This window comes from Oxyura jamaicensis, chromosome 1 (genome assembly GCF_011077185.1).
Source record: "Oxyura jamaicensis isolate SHBP4307 breed ruddy duck chromosome 1, BPBGC_Ojam_1.0, whole genome shotgun sequence".
Classification (NCBI taxonomy): Eukaryota; Metazoa; Chordata; class Aves; order Anseriformes; family Anatidae; genus Oxyura; species Oxyura jamaicensis.
This window is the reverse complement of record NC_048893.1, coordinates 54,144,196-54,164,777: the sequence shown is the minus strand read 5'-3', so window position 1 is coordinate 54,164,777 and position 20,582 is coordinate 54,144,196. Positions and strand designations below refer to the sequence as shown.

The following is a 20,582-nucleotide window of genomic DNA, read 5'->3' as shown; positions in this document are numbered from 1 at the left end:
TAATTTCACCAGCAGCCCCTCTGTCTTCTCAAACCACACCCACGTGAGTATAGTTTCGTTCAGCCCCTTCCCAGTACCCGCTGTGGTCAGCCCTGAGGTTGGATCTCGCAGGCAAAAGCTCCAGCACCAGCTTTCAGGAACAACCCTTTTGCAGGGCCAACTTAAATCTGTTGGCTGTTGTTGCATTTGTAACCACTGAGCTGCTCAGCCCGTCCCCAGGATCTCAGGAGGGATCCCTCTGTGAGGGATATTTTAAGCTTTGGAGAGCCACAGAAGAACAACTAACGTGGGGCCAAGAGAACTTACTAGCACAAGGCTGTGCTGTGCAAAGCAGAAAATGCTGTGAAAGACTGATTTCTGCCCTTCTGTGGGGATGGAAAGAGGTGGAAAGTCGATGGAAATTATTGTGCCAGTGGAAAAAAAAAGCACGCCTGCATCCTTTTCCATCTCGCATGGGACAGGGCAGCACCCAAGCAGCACCCCGACTCACGCACAGCTACACAAAGGACACGAGAAGCAGCCCCGCAGGCTGTCAGCACACAGGTGTGCAGGCGGCTCTGCTCGGCATCGCAGCAGCGCCCGGCCGCCTGGCGCTATGGCAGGAGGAGCCTCTGATGCAAACGCAATTCCAATGTGATTTAAAGGGCACGCTGTTCGCAAAGCTGGATGTTTCTGCAAAATACTTTGGAAGGAGACCAGAGAAAAGTATCTGAACGAGTAAAATTTAAGTAACTCAAGTCCTGGTTTTGACAGTGCCTGTCAGTGCAGCAGTGCCTGTGTTCCACAAGCCATGACCGCCTCTGTCCCTTTACTCCGTTGCTTTACAGGGCCCCAAGAACCCCGCCTCGTGGGCCGCTGCTTGGTGGGTTGGTTCTCAGTGAGACTTTTTCCCCCTCTCAGCATTTGCTGAGACCAATGCACCCTCTGGGGGCAGCAGACTTCCCTGCTCACCCGAGCTGATGAACACCAGCGGCCTTTCCCCACTCTCTGCTGCCCTGGCTCAGATTTTCTCACCAAGGCTTAAATCTCTGCCAGCTGGGGACGATTTCAGGCCCCCGGGGGAGCTGTAAGCCCAGGTCTCAGCCCAGCTACAGGCGTGATGCTGCAGAGGCAGTGGTCAGGGCCCCAGAAGCTGCTCCAGCATCCTCAAGCTTCCGTGCAGCCTTGAAGGAGGTCAGAAGGGCCCGTGCTGGTGCCACGCGCTAGGCTTTTATGCATTTTTATACCAAAATTCAGGGGTGTCTGGGACAGTTTAGGGGGCCTTGAACCAGAAGACAATGTAGCCACATGTTCCTTATTCAATTCTAGCCAAAATGTTACAGAATTCAAATTTCTGCTGGAAACAGGCTGGAAGATGAGTGAAAGGCAATTTTGCCAAACCATTGATGAAACAGACTCCTAGACATCGATCACCTCCTCCGCTAACTTCACCTTCCAGTTACTCTAGAGATATAAAAGGAAATAAAACCAGGAGAATTTGTTTGTAGTTGTCAGTTACTGACTCAGAAATACCATCTTCGGCTCAAGATCAGAACCAGCTCAGCCCAGGTTTGCAGCCTCATGCTTTGAACAGGTAACTCCGAAAGCACACACCCAAGGCAAGTTACCTTCCTCCGAAATCCCCGGGGTTGGCCAGTGCCAGCTGCTGAGGTAATACGCCGAGGACACTGACACATCCCATTTCAGCATCAGGGAATCCTGCGGCTCTGCTGCCCGGGCAGGCCGCTGCTCGGATGCCATGACCTTTGGGCAGCTGTGCACATGACCTTCACGGCACCTAGAGAAGGAGGGAACGGCAACACAGGCACACAGACTGCAGCACATGGATAATCTTTATTGGTAACATCAGTGGAGCACCAGTAATCCATTACTGACTGTAGTGGTGACACACAGCTGAGGCACATGCTAAGGCACTTGTACTATATAAAAAAAAACATTTTTTTTAATTTTTACTGTGACAGCAATTGGGACAGGAGGCTCCTGCATTTAGAGCGCTTCAGGCATACAGTATGGCGCTTCATATTTAATTATTTTTACTTTGCTCATAAGTAGGTCTAAATGCAGCATATACAATACGGTTAGGAATACACGTAAAATCCAGCAACCAGTGTACGGTGTAGAAAAGTAAAGACTATCTATATATAACCATGGTCCCAATAGAAAGGCAGTGATAAAGACCTTTATTTTTTTTCTTAATTACTTGTTACGAGAGATACAAAGGCCTTACATATATCTGTGCAGATTAAAGGTTTTTTTTAATATACTCTTAGTCAATGGTGCACAATAACTAATCCCAACCCCTGGTTATAGAGCAGGTGCAAGAGGCTTGGACATGTCAATAAAAGAGGGATTGCCCTCCCCTCACCCCCACCCTCTGCCCACTACCCTATTAAATTCCCCTAGATTCTATTACCATTAAATATATTTGGTCCCCCAGAGATTCTCAGACAAGCACGAGGACACTGTTCTGCTTCCCCAGCCTGTCATTAACTACTGGTCCACACCACCTTAGATGAAACCGCTCAGAGGCAGAGACACTAACAGGACATCATTGCACTTCAGAGATCTGTCCAGACAGTAAAATGAGGAGAAGGGAAGGGAGGAGTTGTTTTTTTTTTTTAAAAAAATAATAATTAAAAAAAAAAAAAAAGACAACTTTGGCAAGTCTGCCAGGGAGCTTGTCCCAAGAGGAGCTTCCCTCTTCACCTATCCCTGGAATCATGTGAAAGAAGGGTGAATTGCCATGGCCAAAGCACACCGTTTTTCCTGAAACTGCTCCCAAACCATGTGGGTGGGCAGATTAAAAGTCTGAGGTCACTGAACATGATTGCCGAAAGCAAAGAGGGAGGGGAAAGAATACAGGAAGGAGCTTCCCTGCAGCTAAGATCTGAAAACAAAAAGGAGATTTACAGCAAAAATCTTTCCCTCACCCCGCTCCCTCCAAATCGTGTAAGGATTCACCAGCAGACATGGCACAGACAGTTCTAGAGGACTTTGCAGTTGCCAAACTGCTGGTCAGATTTCAGAGCACTGACTCTTTGGCATTAAATACAAAGAGGATTAGGAAACTGGAAAGAGGAGGAAACTAGGAACACAGATGCCCAATGGCTCCAGGTACAAAGAGCTGGGCTTACTCTGCTGATCCCTGGCCAATTAAAGAGGGTTTGCAGAAAGTCCAGTGAAAGAGGGGAGGGTGGATGGGTCACTCCACGTGTAATTTGGGTAAAACAAGAGGATTTATTCAGTAGCTTTGGCATCGCCAGCATCTGCCTTGCCATCCACTTCCTCATCGGAGCACTCTCCTGTTGTACCCTTCCTGACAATTCGACGTGTCACAACAAACGGCAGGTCCCCACGCCTAGGGAAGGACAGACAGCACGTCAGTAAAACAAGATTTCACTCCACTTACCGGACGTGGCAGGCTTTGGAAAAACCCTGGCCGCACTGCTTACTGCGGACAGTTACAGCAAGCCCGTGCTGCGCTGGCTGCCAAGGTATCGCACACAATGCTCTGCCTTACCTGAGTTTGCTCTTGAGGGAGCTGACCTCTCTATTCATCGCATCGGCTGTTTCAGTGGCATCCTCCAGTTCACGTTGCAGCTTCCTGCGGGATGCGTTGGCTCGCTGGGCCTCCTCTTCTGCTTCCTCAAGCTGGCGTTTCAGCTGTTTCAAGCGCATGTTCGCCTTGTCCGCCTGAGGACGTACAGGAAAAGAGATCAGTGTTGAACCGGAGTTACGGCATAGTGGTTACACAGCAAAAAAAACAGAGTTTCCAAAGCCTCCCTTCCCCGCCTGAAGGAAACTCGACAGCTCCAAGCTTTTCCTTAAAAGCATTACATTTTCATCTTCTTATAGTGAGGGAGAAAGAAGAGAAACCCTTAAGAAGGTTGATGCTAGAACCCCCTTAAATACAGATGATGCCTCGATCATGGAAGGAAAATCTTCCCACCAGAAGAGTCAACAATGCTGCAAGGTAACTATACACACCTGATCTTTGAATTGCTCAGCATTACGCCTCTCATCATCCACCTGCAGCAATATATCTTTCAGCTTCTTCTCGGCACGGCGCACCTGCTTGCTGGCAGCCTGGCGCTCCCTGCACAGAAATACAGCGACAGCTCAGAGAAGAGGTTTCTCTGCTTGTGCCCAACCAGAAGACCTGACACGGGTAAGTTAAAAGCAAAGAAGATAGAAGAACTCTGACGTAGAAAATAAAAAAAAATAATAAAATAGAGGATGGGAGGCAACATTTTCTAGAGATGACAAAAAAAGAGACTGATGTCATAGATGTGACTTGATACCGAAGCTACAGAGGAACAGCAAGGATGCGTCACAGCTGCACCTTTACAAGTTTGGTCAAAGCTAAAAGTCTCTGTAGTGAGAAACAAGGAAGGTTTGTCAAGATCTTACTTCTGCACTACCCAGTACCCAGGATGAGGCCCTCATTCACACAAATCATAATTTGTTCAGAAGGGTTTAAAATCCCTGAGAGGAAGGAGACTCAAAACAACTGGAGCTTCCGCTAGGACTTACTTTGTCTCCATGTCCAACTGCTCTTCCAGCTGCACTATCTTGGCTTCCAAGGCTGTGATGGTAGCCTTGTACTTGGACTTCACTGCGCTCTCCATCTCCTGCAGTTTAAGCTTAAGCTCCTTGTTCTGGCGCTCCATCTGCTGGCGAGCGTTCTCATTCTTCTGTGCATTGCTACGCTCAGCGTTCAGGTCGGCATTCATCTGATCGATCTGTGGAGAGAAGAAGTACTTAGCGTATCGAGCCTGAAAGCAGGATTTATTTCTCAGACACATGCTGGCATGCAAAGAAAAAGGACCCTCAGGGTGAGCTGAATATGTAGAATAACTCTGCTACAGAAGGAGCTGTCTGTAAACAAGAGATACAGACTACATCTCAAAATAACTCAGTTTATTCAGGTTTTCAAAGTAATTACTTGAAAAACAAGCTTATCAACCTCCTCTTAGGACTAAATTTGCTGACCATGTACAATGCCCTCTTGGGTGAAGGCCATGGTTTGGCACTTAACACAGTAATTACCAGGCCCAGTAAATTGCATCCATCCTGAAGGCAAGTGGATTCAATAAACGTGCTTTCCTAATTTATCACTTATTTGCTCTGCCTACTTGGAGTACAAAGAAGCAGCCTAAAACTACTGACTTTCAAAGGTGAGAGGGCAAGGACTCAATCCACTTCCAATCCAGGGCTCTGGCTGATGATAGTCAAGTAGAGGACTATGCTCTCTGGTGCAAGGAAGCCATTTGGAAAACCATCAGCCTAGCTCCCTGGCTTTAGAGAGCTAACAAAATGACACGCCTGACCTTCAAAGTCGGGCAGATAAAATAGAGCAGAGAACAGGCAGATTAAGATCACGGTTTCTATAGCAGCCTAACAAATTCCATATGGTTAGTCCGTTTGAAAAAGCATAGAACTGGCAGAAAAGTCACTTTCCAAACACATTGTGGCACTTTTCAGCACGCCAAGTTGGGAAAGCATACTACAGATCATATTGCTCATAATTCCTTTTTAAAAAAAGAGAGGGAGGGCTGGTGACTGGGAATTCCTGATAAACTCTGCAGATGGTTCCAGCTACCAAAATAATTAAATACTCCACGATCAGAATCAGTGAGTTACCATTACTCTGACTGCCCACCCTATTTGCTATTGTGGTACGCAGATGTTTCGCGTTGCTCATGTCTGCGGACATTTTTCAGAGCACATTTTGGCAATTTACACAGATCAGTGAGCCTCTGCACACACAGCCAGCCTGAGCAGGTACCTGAAGATTTGCCTTCTTGAGCCGGTCATTGATTATCTCAGTGTTGCCCTGTTCCTCTTCCAGCTCCTCCTCCAGCTGCGCTATCCGGGCCTCCAGGCGTCTCTTTTCCTCCATGGCCAGTGCTCTAGAAGACACACAAACATTAAAGTGATGTTGGCAGCACTGATGCCTTGGGGGAAAACCTGCCGCTTTTAATTTTATAAAACGAAGTCTGTCTTTCAAAAGCACGGAGGATCCAGCGCATGCTTCAGTCTGCAGAAAAATAACAGCCTGCAAAGTATTTTCTCAAACCAGCTCCTCCACCCTTGAGATGGGAACATTACTCACCCTTTACCACTGTTGTTGGCAATCTCATCAGCCAGCTCATCCCTTTCTTGCTGGGCCTGGCGCTTGGCACGCTCGGCAGCAGCAAGTTCCTGGAATGAAAACGAGACGGTCAGTGATGCAATGGGAAGCGACCAACTAATGCAGCCTAGGAAAAAGTAGTTACTGGTAAAGGGTGGTACAGTCTCTAGCTAGACCCAGACTTAATTAAAAGACAGTTTCCCTTCCACCCCGCAACTTCCTTTGTTTTGCATCACTCTTGTTGCCGCTGTCAAGAAATGGCCAAATTCTGCAATTGGAAGGGGACCCTGTACTTGAGCAGAGCAAAAAATAACACAAGAGAAAGGAAAAGAAAGGAAATAACCACTCGAGCTTAGACTGCCATACTTAGTTCTTGGCCAAAGAAAACGAACAAACTCTTCAGCTGCATGCATATTCCATTACCTCCTGCAATTGGATCATCTCTGCCTCCATGCTCTTCAACTTCTTCTCGTTTTCTTTGGCCTGTGCCAAGATCTCTTCTCTGGAGGTGCGCGTGTCCTCCAGTTCCCGCATGTAATCCTTCATTTGCGCCTAAACAGGGAGAACAAAACGGATGGATTTCCAAGTCTGTGCATGAACAAATTCAATTTATCTTACAGGAAACACGGTCAGGAAAAGTAGAAACAGGGACTTCATTAGTCTTCAGCTATCTAAAAGGCTGCTGTAAAAAGAAAAAGAATCACCCATTTTTCATTTGATAAGAAATGAGGAGAAGCAACAATGGAAGCAAACAGGGCCGCTTAAATTGTAAGGGGAAAAAAAGCCTTGTTAGGCTGGGGGTGGTGATGGTACGGGAAGCTTTCTAGTGAAGCAGCAGAATGGATAGCCTAAGGGAGGATTTGGCATTTTTCCCAAGAACAGGTCAGACAAATGCCTATAGGAATTAGAAAGGTATAACAGAACTGTCTTGGGGCAGGAGAAGGGCTACATCATCTTTTAAAGTCCTTCTAGCTTCACAGCTCCATAATCCTTTCCAGGATATGAGCGTACTGATATGAGGCAAGCACAAGAGTGGACTTTCCCTACAGTTTGTCTCCTACGGAGTTAAAAAGGCAGACGAGGGTTAGAAGGATATTTGAAATGCCCATAAATCTTTCATGGTAAATTGCTACAAGGTTGCTGCTCTTGTGACACTGATGCATGGTTCTCCTGAGGTGAAATCTTGTATCCCATTTCCCTGGGTAAAGGCTTTAAAGGGATTGCTAAAACAATTGCAGGTCCTCACCTGCAGTTTGCGGAGCTGCTTGATGGCTTCCTCACGGTTCTTGTTAGCAGTGTCTATATGGCTTTCCAAATCCTTCAGGTCCAGCTCTAGTTTCTTCCTGGCAGCCATAGCAATGGAACGCTGTTTTCGCTCATCTTCTAATTCCACCTCCATCTCCCGCACCTGTACAGAGAAATTCAGGCATTCAGCTCCTCGATTTCCCAAAAGCCATTTTTCACATCCCCCTTGCAAACTGTACTCAAGTGCAAGTACGTGACTTGTTTTCATTCCTCTTGGAAGAAGGACAGGGCTAACATTCCTCACAAATAAAGCAACATGGATTCTTTAGGTAGACTAAGGCTGTTTGAACAATCATGCACACAGGGAAAAGCCTCTCTCAGCTTTGCAGAGCTGCCTGGAGAATCACCATTAACAACGATCTGTCGATCACTGGACACAAGTGCCTTTGCAGAACACTTTCAGGATTTACAAAGCAGTTCTTACTTGTCTAATCAGCTGTTTCCTCTTCTCTTCATTCTGTTCATCACGGCCCTGGAGGTCCCGATCAAACTGAGCCTTCATGGCCTGTTGGTTCACTTCTAGCCGCAGTTTGGCATCCTCTGTGGCCTGCAGCTCATCCTCCAGCTCTTCGAGCTGTGTCTTCATCTCTTCCACCTGCTGCTCCAGGGCTCGCTTAGCCTTCTCCAGCTCATGGACCTATAGCACAGTACCGCACATGAGGTTTCCTCAAAAAGTACAATTTCACCTATCCTAAGAGCAAAAAGTCTGACAATAGCCACTCACAACAGGATACAAGGACACTGTCTGTCCTCCTCATAGCACAGGGATATCCCTCAGTGCCAGTTGCTCACATAGCCAACATAAATCGTGATTACCTCTTAGTGTTAGTCCCCTTGGTGGGGATGAGAAGGAGAAAAGTATTTGTTAGCTCAATCCTGACCAATTTACCTGAGGTGGATACCTCTGGTTCTGACAGAATTCAAGAAAGTACTTTTTAGCCTCTGAGTTTTTTCTTTTCCTTCCTGCTTATCACCACCTTTCCTGTCTTGAAATAGTTGGGTTACTATCTCCCACTGCCTAGCTACTCTCTGCATTTTCCGCTCCCGGCTCACACCGTACTTTCTCTGCCACAACAATACTAGACAAGTCTCTGTTTAACGCTACCTTGTTTGGCTCATTTCCAGGCTCTTCCAATCCGTCTTTCCTGCCTACTAACATAATGCAAATATATACCATTCACAAACTCACACTGTGCTCAGTTTTCACTACTGCATTCATCTGTGTTCACACTAGCGTAACATTTTGCAGTATTAAACTAACAGGATCACCCGCGTGCCATTTCCTGCCCGGACATTTTAACTTCATACTTACGCTTTTCCCAACATCATCCTTGGAACTCATCAGGTCTTCCATCTCCGTGCGGAACTGCTTATTGACTCGTTCCAGCTCAGCTTTCTGCTCTATGGCTTCTTCAAGGGCCCTGGCCAGGGAGAGGGCCTTAGTCTCCTTCTCACGGGCTTCAGCCTCAGCACGGTCCCTTTCTTCTGCATATTTGGCAGAGATGTTCTTCTCCTCTGCCAGTAGCTAAAAGAGAACAGCATTGGGATTTTGAGAATTTACTCACATTTTCTAAAAGGGTAAACATGCATCTTTTCTCTTTGTGCCTTCTAAGTAGCACTCTGCCATGGACAGAAGGAATCAAAAAACCATAGCTTTAGTGAATGAAGCGTGCTACCTCACCTTTAATAAATACCTGTGCTGACCCCAAGTGAACAACCTTCTGATTCTCTTGGCCTCCAACCTATTGTTTCCATCTAAGCCTCAAAAATGAGTTCTATACCTCTATGAAAAAATATATTTCTCCACTCAATATGCTATGCTCGGTTCAGAAGCAGCACTGCTTACATATTCTTAGAAGTCAACCTGGCAAGTCAGATGTACCTACTCAACGGCCTGAGACAGAAGTCATACCTGATCAAACTTCTTCTGCTTCTTCTCTAGGTTGGAAACTGTCTGTCGCTGATGATCCAGATCCACAGTGATGTCATCCAGCTCTTGCTGCAGGCGAGTCTTTGTTTTTTCCAGCTTGTCATATGCAGCTATCTTCTCCTCGTAACGCTGGCTTAAGCTCTCCAAGTCCTTTTGCAGCTTCTTCTTGGCTTCTTCTGCTGACTCAAGGTAGCCCAGACCATCATCCACCTTCTTCTTTGCATCTATTGCCTGAAGGACAGAAAAGATTGCAAGTGAAGCCTCAACACAGGTAACACTATACGTGGCTCACTTCTTGAAGGAATCTTTGCTCACTTCTGAAGGAATCATCTATAGCCACTAATACCATATCAATGAATTCCAAAGGAATTCCTAGGTAGAAGCCTACGAGTTCATATGATTATTGTCAGAGACCTCAATTTCCTCTCAGTCAAGTCAGCAGGAAATCCCTTGCCCATGAAAGGTTCTGTTACTAGATGTCAATTCTGTATTTAGATTTTACTTCCTTCAAGTCAGACTTGCACTTGCATTTCCTCTCCTCTCAAAAGTGTTTGGTTCATGGGATGGGGACTGTACCTGTTGCTGAAGAATAGATATTTGTTTCTCCAGGTTTTTCTTTGCCTCCTCTTCTTCTTCCAGTTGCTCTCTCAAAGCATTCTTCTCATCCTCTGTTTGCTTCAGTCTGGTGCTGAAGCACAGTTTTAGGCGAGTCTCTTCCTGCAGCAGCTCCTACAAAGGAAACACCCCAGCAGAGCTTAGCACCTCTCCTTGGATTTACAGGCTCGCTATCCTTACCTGCTCTTCGCAGGGTAAGTACTTTTGAAGTTGAGTTTAAGTACGCAATTAATTTCACAAATAAGACAATCGAAGACAGAATTTAAATAACTGTCTTCCAGTGAGTCAGTATAAAAACAATTTCAAGAAGGGTCCTATTCTCTCATACACTCTCATGATTAAAGTATACTTTGCCATACAAGAACTGTCTCCTGCTTTCCTCCACAGCCAACTGCAGTCCCTTCTGGAGTCCTCCAAGTAGCTCATAAAGCATTAAAAAGCTTTCCCAGTAACAGTGTGACTGTGCTCTCCTATGTGACTCTCTCATACTCAAATGTCGAAGAAACAGAGAACAGGCTAAAGTGATTTAGGATGGTTAAAAACAACTTTGCTCTGAGCAGAATTCTAAGACAGCGGCCATTTACCAATTTAGGGCACCAGCAACATTTGTTAACTTTTACTGCCAGTACTTGAGCTGAGTGACCTGTAGAGACCAATCTTCAAACCAGTGTATAATCGTCATACTGTGCACTATGTCTTTGAGTCTGTTTTTTTTAAAAAATCCAAAGTAGACAGAACATCAATGGCAGTTCAAGGTTACTTGAACTACATCTAAGGTTTGGCATACTCTTCCTTTCCTTCCCAACATTCTGCTTGGTACTCCATGCTTTGCCAAAAGACTTGTATTCTAGTAACAGTAAGCTATTTTTAAATTTTATCCCAAAGTATAAATTATGTATGATTTTTCCTAGAAAAGTACTAAAATATTTGAATCTATCGCTTTCCCACTATCTGTTGGGAAATAGAGCATTCTATTTAACTTTACAGTTAACTTTAAATTTACTGAAAACCACACAGAGAAAACCAAAACCAAAAGCCTGTCAGTCTTTATGAAGATCTAAGACAAGGATTTAGCATTGCAGTTCAGTTCTAGCAACAACGAGCTCTAAAGCAGAAAGGTGAAGGAGGAATCCTAAGGAATCTTAATCCTAAGATATGGAACGTTACATGCATTCCACGTACTAAGGAAGCAGAAGGAAGATAAACAGCTTGTGTCTGTAGAAATGCTCTCAATACCATGCAATAGAGCCCCTTAGCAAAAAAAGCCTGACCCAATCCTTTGAAGTGCTGTATATCCAGTCTTGCACGGTGTCCTGAGTGCTTTCTCACTTTATGCATTTGTAACAGACAGTGGATGCAACGCATACAGATGCCTTGGCTTCCCAAGCTCTCACCTGTGTATCCTGAAGCTGTGATTCCAGGGCAGAGAAGTCCTTTGCTAATTTGATTGACTTGCTGTCAGACTGGTTCAGAAGGCCTGTGACATTGTCCAGTTCCACCTGAAGGAGATACCAGAATATCAGCTTAGTGCATCGTCAAGAACAAAGCCAGGTATGGCTACGAGACCTGAAAGTGAAAACTGAGGCACTTCTCAACAGTAAGGGATGTGTATCATTTCTCAGGAGAACGAATGTGTCATTTCCAAAGTCCTGAGGATGAAATATGAAGAGTCCAAAAGAGACTTTTAAGTGGGATCACCTCTCTTGCAACAGCCTTCTGTCTTTAAATTGCTTTCTACGACTTGCTTCAGGACTGTATGTAGACACTCCAAAATACATTTCCACACTCCAGAAGAGTGTGCACGCACCAGCAATGCTAAATGTCTAATGACAGCCTTCAAAAAGGCAGAAGACAATGCTTGATGTGAATCAAAGGGATTTGTTGTTTCTCTTCATGACCGTATGAGAAAACCCTGAATTTCAGCATCGTCCTTCAGCCCCTCATCACCATCAACCACATTATAAAGCATCAGGATGGGTTCTTCCTAATTAGTCACACATCATCAGACCGTTTGTGTCACACTTGGTTCATAAGCAGCCGAAAGGTTACACAATTGCTGCATACTGAAGGGGGCTAGACGTGCTGATACTCCAAGGCTTAAAAAACTCAAACGGCAGCTGGTTGCTACATGTTTTCAGGGGTGCTCATGATAAGTGACATCAGTCATGATGGCCTGCCCTGGCAATGAGTTAAGGAGTTTGCTCAGTCCTTGGGAAGCAAACTGTGGATGTGCTTTTTGTAGGAACTTCATCCCCTGGAGGAACAAGAGATTTTTGAACTACCCATAGGGGGTAGTTCAAACACCCTACAACCTTCTTTTCTCTCTAGCCCTGGACTGCAACAGAAATGAAGGAAAACCCATGCCACTCACCTGCAACTTGTTAACCCTCTCAGCCAGTTCTGTCTTCACTCTTTCACCTTCTGTAAATTTCACCTGCAGTTCTTGGAGCTGAGCATCGACTTTTTTCCGTTTGTGCTCAGCATCCCCTTTGCCCTGCAGAAGCACTTTCACCTCATTGGACAGTTCAGCCCTTTCGCTTTCCAGAGCTTGTTTTGCTTTTTCAAGATTTGCTTTCACCTGGAGGGGAGGAAAAATAAAACAGAGAAAAACACTTCAGACTGAAGATACAGCGGGATCCTTCCACTGAGTTTTTTTCCCCCCCCCACAATATTCCAGCAAGCAAGCTAATATTGCATGTTGAACAGCTAGCCTAAGACTACCTACTCAGAAAAAAAACAGTTTGAACACCTTGTCACTGAAAAGCAGGAAACAATTTAACAGTCAGAGCAGACAACAATAAAGGAGATAGTCTTGCACCATCAGATTTCCAAATTAAAGGTTGCACAGCTCAACAAGTGCTAGCAGTGAAAAGAACTAGGCAACATATTGGCTAATCAGTATAACATGTCTGATGAAAAAAATCATAACTGCAACTATTTAAAACAACTGCACATATGCTTCATAGTGCAAAATGATCTACCAACGTAAGAAAACCACATGCATCAGAAACCTAGTATCATGAACACTTAATGTTTTTCTGCAGCATTAAGACATTGTTCCAGAGCAGCAATCGCTTCAATCACTTCAGAAAGGCTGAATGAATATTTGGTCTTGAGCTTCCTGTCCCACTTACCCGTTTGGTTTGTTCTAACTGTTCTGCCAGCTCTTCAATGGCTTGTGAATGTTTCTGTCTCATCTCTTGGATTTGAGCCTCATGAGTCTTTGCCTCATCCTCAAGGGTCTTCTTTAAAACCGTTACTTCTTGTTCTCTCTTTGACCTGCAAAATTCACAGCCTTCATTTAGATGCCATGGAGAGAATCAGATGTGCATATCCACAAACGGTATCTCTAATACAGAAAAACACCAAGGTTTGGTTAACCCTTGAAGCTATAAAGACACTTTTCTAAGTTAGAACTTAGCTTTGTACCCCTCTTAAATAGAATCTCACAACATTATTTTCAGCCTAAGATGTAATGGTCTGAAAGCATAAATGTTTCAGGGTATCACTACCAGTAGGGTTAGGGATCAAATTAACTTTCTTGCAACATATCAGAGAATACAGTCTCGTACTACAGCTTGCACGCTGTCTCTTTCCGTAGTCACTGAGGCTGCTAACCAGCCTGCTCTGATAAAGAAAATGACTTGCTTTGGTGAGAGACTGAACACGTGAACTTTCATTATAAAAGTCAAACTCAAAACTAGACAAGACAGCACAGCCACATGTTGGAGTTACCTGAGCTCCTGCTGAGCAGCTGTAGAATCCAAGGTGTCTTCTAGCTCTGTTTTCAATGCCTCCAGCTCCTCTCCCAGATCCCGCTTCTGTTTTTCAGCTTTATTCCTGCATGCTCTCTCTGACTCCAGGTCCTCCTGTAGCTCAGTGATCTGGGATTCGAGTTCCCTGATCTTTTTCAGGGCCATGTTCTTCTGAGCCGCTTCTTCTTCCACCCTGTGTTCAACATAGGGTTTTGGTCAGAGCCAGATTTAAACCATACATAAATGAAAACCACCTGTCCTACTAAGAACAATCAAGAAACAAGCTGGTATTGTCCAGCTCTACATGATTACATTCAAACTTTGATCCATACATCATCTACAAATTCTAAGTTCTAACTCCCAATACTTGAGAGAACACACTTACCTTAAAGAAGGGGACAGAGAAAGACTGACAACAGAAGAAAGCAGAAGAGAAAGCACCATTTACATTGGAAATTGGACACTTTACTGAACAGATGAATATAGCAACTACCACAAAGAGATAACATGTTGCCACTACTTTTTAAGCCCCTCTGAAGTCCTACTGCTCCAGTGAAACACGCGCAGCGCACACTGCATTCATAGACTAGCTCTGTTTAGACAGTGTGGCAGTGAACAGCAGCCAAAGAACTCTGATGCCAACGACACAGATCTTAATCTGCAGACTAAAATACACAGATTTCACTTACTCCCAGTTCCAAAGTAGCACAAGACAAGAAGAAATACTTGCTAATAATCTGGCAGTCCCACAGGTCAGGTTCTCACCTAGCTAAGGCTGCCTGTAGCTCTTCTTCCTTCTTGGCCAGCTGCATTTTGAGCTCTGCAATCTGAGCCTGCAGCTCAGCAATCTGGTCATGCAGATCAGTGGAGTCTCCTTCAAGCTTTCGACGAGTCTTTTCCAATTCTTGCCTCTGCTTTTCTTCACGTCGCAGGCGTTCTGATGGGGATGGAGACACAGTAAGTTGCACAGACGACTCACAGTCATTTTTAAGAACATTGTACAAGGCAGAGAAAATAAAGCTCTTTAAGCAAGTATCTTTTCTAGTAATACAACCATAAAAACTAGCTGCAGTGCATTATTCTGTTAGGATCTATACATGCAGATGGCTCCTGTATCTTGTACTTAAAACATACCGTTCTTAAAACAATTTTCCTCTCCCTCATCTTACATTCAAATCGCCTTCCCCACACTTCATTGTAATAAACAGCCAGCACCAAGCCAGTCTCTCCCAACACCCACACCACACAAGCACTCAATAAGTGATGCTGAACACATGGTCCACTCTCCCCTTGGTGCAACTGAATCTGCTGTCTCCTGCTGTGTTAACCTAACCAGCCCCGCGATAAAAAGTGCCTCTAGCTTGAACTCAGAAGAACTTGCACAAACAGAATATCAAAACCCACACTAACCCTGACAGATTGATGCTGCCGGAAGTAGAAAGGTAGAGACACTTCCACAGCAGGAGAAGAAAGAGAACCAGCCTCTCTTCTCCATTGGCCTGCTGCTTTGGAGACGATTTTTATTTAGACCAAGGGCTCAGCTGACAAGGCACATAACCTTCAGCCAGCCACTGAACAGCTCTATCAAACTGATCAATAGCATGCACACTATAGACTAGTTTTTAACCCCTCTAAAACTGTAGTGAGACTAAACCTCTAGAAATGAAACTGAAATCCCACAGGTTTTTAAAAAGAAACCACCTAAAACTGAATGAGCAAATCCTCTGCAGGATACGTCTTATTAAATTAAAAAAAATACTACCTTCCAGGTCTGTGATCATGGCCTCATGTTTGTTCTTGAGTTTGGCTAAGCTCTTAGATTTCTCCTCTTCCTCTGTTAGGTTTGTTGTAAATTCAGACATTCTGTCTTCCAACAGCTTCTTTTCCTGCAGAATTGAGAAGCCAGTGTCAAGGCAGTTGCTGGAATTACAGGAGGCTTTCCAGAGCTGACTGTGCTTAAAGGTGTCAGTGTCATTATTGCCTACTCCTGCTACAAGGAAACTTGGAAGGAAATATATCCTTTAAGGATTACAGATAGTATTCCAATAAATGATGATGTACAGATTTGTATCTGACAGCCCTTTCAAAACTTAAAGGGAAGTTTGTTCATGAAATAACCGAATAGTATTTGGTGTAATGCAAGAGAAAAACATTTCCTCACTTTTGTTAGTTAGTCAAGGCTATTTAAGTATCATAACAATACCTGTAAACAACACAGGCAGCTAGTTTCATAAATGCAGGTCAGATCTGCCAATCACCAGACTGAATTCATTCGTAAGTTTCCCATAAAAAGGGGAAGGTCAGCCTTTGGTGGGTAGCTCTAGGAGAGCCGTCAAAACATCTTCAGCCTGCATAGGAAGCAGCAGGAGTCTTACCTTGGCCAATTTGAGATTCTGATCTTCCAGAACTATCATATGTTCTTCCAGTTTCTTCAGTTTGGCCTCTGTGGTCACTTTTTCTAGCTGCAACTTCTGCCTTGTGCTTTCCTCTTCTTCAAGCTGCTCCTCTAGTTCCTTCACAACACCCACAGAAAAGCAAAGAATTTGTCAGTGCTGCTCACTGGTCAATAATATCGGCACAGTGACGATCCTAGAACTTTGAGTGTTTCTTTACCCTTCCCTTCAAGGTAGTATTAATGCTTTCCAAAAGTGACTTCTATCATGACTTGATGCAACATACTGTATTCTAGTAAACAAATTTTATAGCAGAACAAACAATACTATTTTTCAAAGAATAAAACTATTGTTCTCAAAACAGCTGGTTCAAGCAAAGACTTGTCCAGTTATTTGTCAAGTTGCTATAACCTTCATCTTCAAGAATGGAAGAGCGCATTCCAGCTGACTGTCTGAATGCCCCAGGCTCAGCAACAGAATTGCTCTGCCCTGTTATTTCTATGGATAGAGTTTTCTATGCTGCTTCTTTTATTGTTGTTCTCTCTCTCCTGAATCCCTCCAAATGAAGACAAAATAACCACTCTAACCCTTATTATCCTCTTTACTGACAAGAGATGGCATTTCTAGTGTATTACCTGAATGTTCTGCTGCATTTTCTTCTTTTCAGCCTGCAGATGTTGACACCGTTCTTCCTCTTCCTCTACCCTTGCTTCCAGGTCATGACATATCTCTTCTAGTTCTTGTTTCTTGGCTGTCAGGCGAGCTCTTATCTCCTCAGCTTCAGCACAGAGTTCAGTTTCTGCTTGCAACTGTTCTTGCAGTTGCATCTTCTCTGCCATTAGCTACGTTGGACACAAGCCAGAAATTTCCTTAAGTCAAATTCCAATTTACTAAATCACTAAGCAATCTGTATTAACTGAAGTTATGAGTTCCTGTGTTCCGGTCATATCTTAATGGTAACTGGCAGCTGTCTTCTGCTGCCATTCTAAGATTAAATGTCAAAATACAGTTTAAAGTGTCTGGTCCTGTTCACAAACCATGTACAGCAGCCACATATTATTATATTAGCCTTAACAAACTTCTGGAGACCGTGTCCATTTGAAATAAGGAGATTGATTAGTTTTTCCCTGCAAAAATAACAAAAATATTATCCCTACAGAAAAAAAAAAAACTTGCTGCCACCTTCTGAGTTCCAAACAAAAAGGATTCCATTAACAATGAGGTTGAATTCAACCAGCCTGCTATAATACTCAGCCAAAGGAGATTTTTCTTCATACAATGGCTGTAGCAGAACAATAGTTATTCATTGTACAAAATGATATGCCAGAGGAACGGAGTTGGAGAGAAGGACAAGGGAAATTGAACAAGATGGCAGCTAAGTCACATATTTCAACAAGCAGGAATCCTGCTGCTTGATCATCAGATCAGTAAAGCAAAGAGGGAGCTCTTAAAGCAGTTGACCCGGTGGAGGGAATGAGGTTTACACATGACATTTGCAAACTCACCTGGGCCTGGAAGGTCTCCATCTCACTCAGTCTATTTTCTGCAGCTAGCTGCTTCTCCTTAACCTTTATTAGTTCTTCTTCCTTGGCCATCATCTCTTCTTCCTGCCTGCTTACTTGCAAAAGGGGCTTCACCTGAAAGGAAAATCAAGAGGATGAGATGTGTTTCATGAACGCAGAAAACATGAAGAAATGCTCTTGTACTTGATGAGCATCCTATTAAACAACATTTTTGTACGTGTCTTATCTGAAGGACTGACCAATTGTTTTGTCATGAACAATGGAAGACTCATAGAGAACTAGATAGCATCTGTTTTGCCAGTAACACCCCCTCCTCCTGCCCAAACTTTCCTCCAGAATGGGATGCATCAGGAAAGGGATGGGTAAATTCCATGACCCCCAAGGACTAAGTAAGAACAGCAGGAGATTAATAAAGTTGTCACGCAGGGGAGCAATCCACAGTTCACAAGTAGGTTAATATAAATATACAAACACCACCCAACTCTGCGATCCCCCATCAAAAACCATTAGAAGTTATTTCATAGGAAGAAGCAACCCCTGCTCTCAACTCTGATTTAGCTGCAAAGTCTCCATATTTAAAGAGCAAGAAATCCCATAAATTAAATTTGAATTAAAAGATTGTTTCTTCACGTGTTGATTGTCTTTATGAAGATAAAATACATACATGTCTAACAGCAAGATCAGATCTTAGCGCTTGCATTTTTACAGCTCTAGAGAAAGAGACTGCATACCACTCCCCTCTAACAATTTCTGACTAGTCATATTGATTAGCCATGGAGTAAGTAACTCACTGAAGTTCTATACCACCAAAGCAAGCAATCTTCTAGGCATAAAATATCAAAAGATTACTTCTGCTTTTCCACAACTTTACTTGTACATAGCCTTGCACTTGGTTTATGCATACTGCACAGATATAAAATTTGTTATGATATTCTCCACCTAAATGAATCCAGGTGTAGTTGCAAGCCAGCCCAATTGTAACGGAAATGTTTTTTTAGCTCTGGTTCAACCTGAGAAGCTTAAATCACAACCATAACCTCTTGCCACAATTACAAAGGAAAAAAAAAATACATTACCTTGGTGAACAACCTCCACCACTGCCAGTTCCGCAGTTTCAAGTAGGCAGCACAGTTCCTCTGAAGCACTTTCATGGCTGTCAATTGCTGCTGGCGCTTGGCAAAGGCTCTGCAAGAAAAGTGGAGGTCAGACCACAACGGAACCCACAGTGGCATGCAATTCTCTCAGTCAAGACCTCTCACAGATACCTCTAGATTATATTTTTAGAAGGTTCTCTCCTAAAAAAGCAAAACAAAATTTGCAATGAACTTCCCCTAGCTTTTCGAGTCCTCTTCTGCTTAGGTAAGACTGATCATCTTTTCCTTTATTCAATTTTCTTTTTATTTAATAAAGTTTTTTTCCCCAGGGCCTTCAAATCTTAAAAGCCTCATTATTTTCACTTCACACAAGGAGAACTGAAACAGAGGTGTGTTTTCATGACAGGTATTACTCTTGTTTTTAAAACTGTACCGTTTGCAGACCTATCTAACAGTTTAAGAGAAATGCCAGTACCTCCTGTGCTAAGACCTTTTCATTGCCACATTTGTAGCTTGCAGCTCTTCCACTAAACTTTGCCTGCTGTATAGTGTTCCTACAGAGGGGAACAGACTTTACTGCTCTAGTAGTTTGTGAGATAGTAGCACATTTAGCTTCTTGCAAGTGCTAGAAGTCAAGCATTACAGGGATTGGAAAGCTGTAAACCAACTATCAGCTGTTACATAAAACCAAAAATAATGGCTCTTCTGACAAAAAATAATTTGTAGTCTGTTTTTGAGGAGAAACTTGTACCTGAATAGGACAAGCACATGTTTGCAATGTATTTTATAACATATGGTCCTTACTTCCTAGCCAGATAGCCTCTGCAACATGCTTGGAAGCCAATAATAACATCTGTGATCTTCAGGTCTCTCTCTTCTTCAAGATGAGCAAGGACTCCAGCTCTGAAAAACACTTTGCTCTGTCCAATTCGGTAAAGGTTGGAATCCAGCTCTAATGCTTTGATCTGCAATGAGAAAAAGAGAAGAATATATGTATTGCACAGACTGCTTCATGTAAAACATCACAGAATATATGCCTCTCTCTGCTGTAAGATATGTCTTGTTCCCCACAATAAGCCACTCTGGCCAGCTAAAGCTGCTAGCTCCTCAAAAGCCCTGTTCCAATTACAGGATCTGGAGCTCAGCCAAGCACAGCATGAAAGAGAGGCAACAAAAGACAGAAAGTACGATAGAAGGCATTGTTTAATACAACAGCACATCTAGCATCCAGAACTACAAGGATGCAGTGAGGAACATACGCCTCATCGCAAGGGTACTCTTCTTTTCCTAAAGGGAACACATCTGTTGATCCTTCCTATTTAATTTTTCTCAGTCCTAAGTTTAAAGGAACCCCAACCAACTCTCCCCTCCTTTAAAGGATTTATTGTCCATGCTTACACTAGTTAAGAGGAAGAAAGTATATTCCTTTGAGACAGAATAAAAGGGAATTCCTTATAGTCAAATTAAATTCAGTGTCCCCTAGTCATCAGGCTACAAAGCCAAAGCTTTTCCTTTGAAGCAGGCAGTTCCACAGAAATTAATGAGAGCCTTCACTGAAAGTATTTGTAATGGCCTGCTGATGACAAGAAGTTTGTTGAAGCTTGTACTTAAAGTACATGACTAAAGATTACAATGCTTCTAAACATTTTGATTCGATGAACACTGTTGGCTTCTCAAAGTATATACATCTGTGGAAACAAAAGGATCCACTTTGCCTATGATTATTAAATCCCATGCTAGTCAAGAGCCTCCAACTGTGAAGCCAAGACACAGCTTTCTGCACCCTCCTTCTCTCAGACAAAACATTTGTCTTTAGACTTTTGGTCTGGGAGTA

At 43.6% G+C, this 20,582-nt stretch overlaps 1 protein-coding gene across 1 annotated transcript in view; it reads right to left on the bottom strand.

Moving 5' to 3' along the window:
- Positions 1–1,814: 1,814 nt before the first annotated feature.
- The window catches only part of MYH9 (myosin heavy chain 9), a 69,560-nt gene continuing 50,792 nt past the window's right edge, over positions 1,815–20,582 (bottom strand). Inside the window, exons 19-41 of the mRNA XM_035340098.1 lie at positions 19,553–19,713; positions 18,731–18,839; positions 17,637–17,768; positions 16,767–16,973; positions 16,114–16,251; positions 15,501–15,624; positions 14,504–14,675; positions 13,719–13,931; positions 13,118–13,262; positions 12,355–12,561; positions 11,378–11,482; positions 9,945–10,097; positions 9,351–9,599; positions 8,751–8,963; positions 7,863–8,075; positions 7,380–7,541; positions 6,557–6,685; positions 6,116–6,204; positions 5,789–5,912; positions 4,534–4,742; positions 3,988–4,096; positions 3,521–3,693; positions 1,815–3,358 (exon numbers count right to left, since the gene is read on the bottom strand). Coding sequence (XP_035195989.1) covers positions 3,238–3,358; positions 3,521–3,693; positions 3,988–4,096; positions 4,534–4,742; positions 5,789–5,912; positions 6,116–6,204; positions 6,557–6,685; positions 7,380–7,541; positions 7,863–8,075; positions 8,751–8,963; positions 9,351–9,599; positions 9,945–10,097; positions 11,378–11,482; positions 12,355–12,561; positions 13,118–13,262; positions 13,719–13,931; positions 14,504–14,675; positions 15,501–15,624; positions 16,114–16,251; positions 16,767–16,973; positions 17,637–17,768; positions 18,731–18,839; positions 19,553–19,713 — 3,657 coding nt within the window. The 3' untranslated portion in view covers positions 1,815–3,237. The remainder of the gene's footprint in view (positions 3,359–3,520; positions 3,694–3,987; positions 4,097–4,533; positions 4,743–5,788; positions 5,913–6,115; positions 6,205–6,556; positions 6,686–7,379; positions 7,542–7,862; positions 8,076–8,750; positions 8,964–9,350; positions 9,600–9,944; positions 10,098–11,377; positions 11,483–12,354; positions 12,562–13,117; positions 13,263–13,718; positions 13,932–14,503; positions 14,676–15,500; positions 15,625–16,113; positions 16,252–16,766; positions 16,974–17,636; positions 17,769–18,730; positions 18,840–19,552; positions 19,714–20,582) is intronic.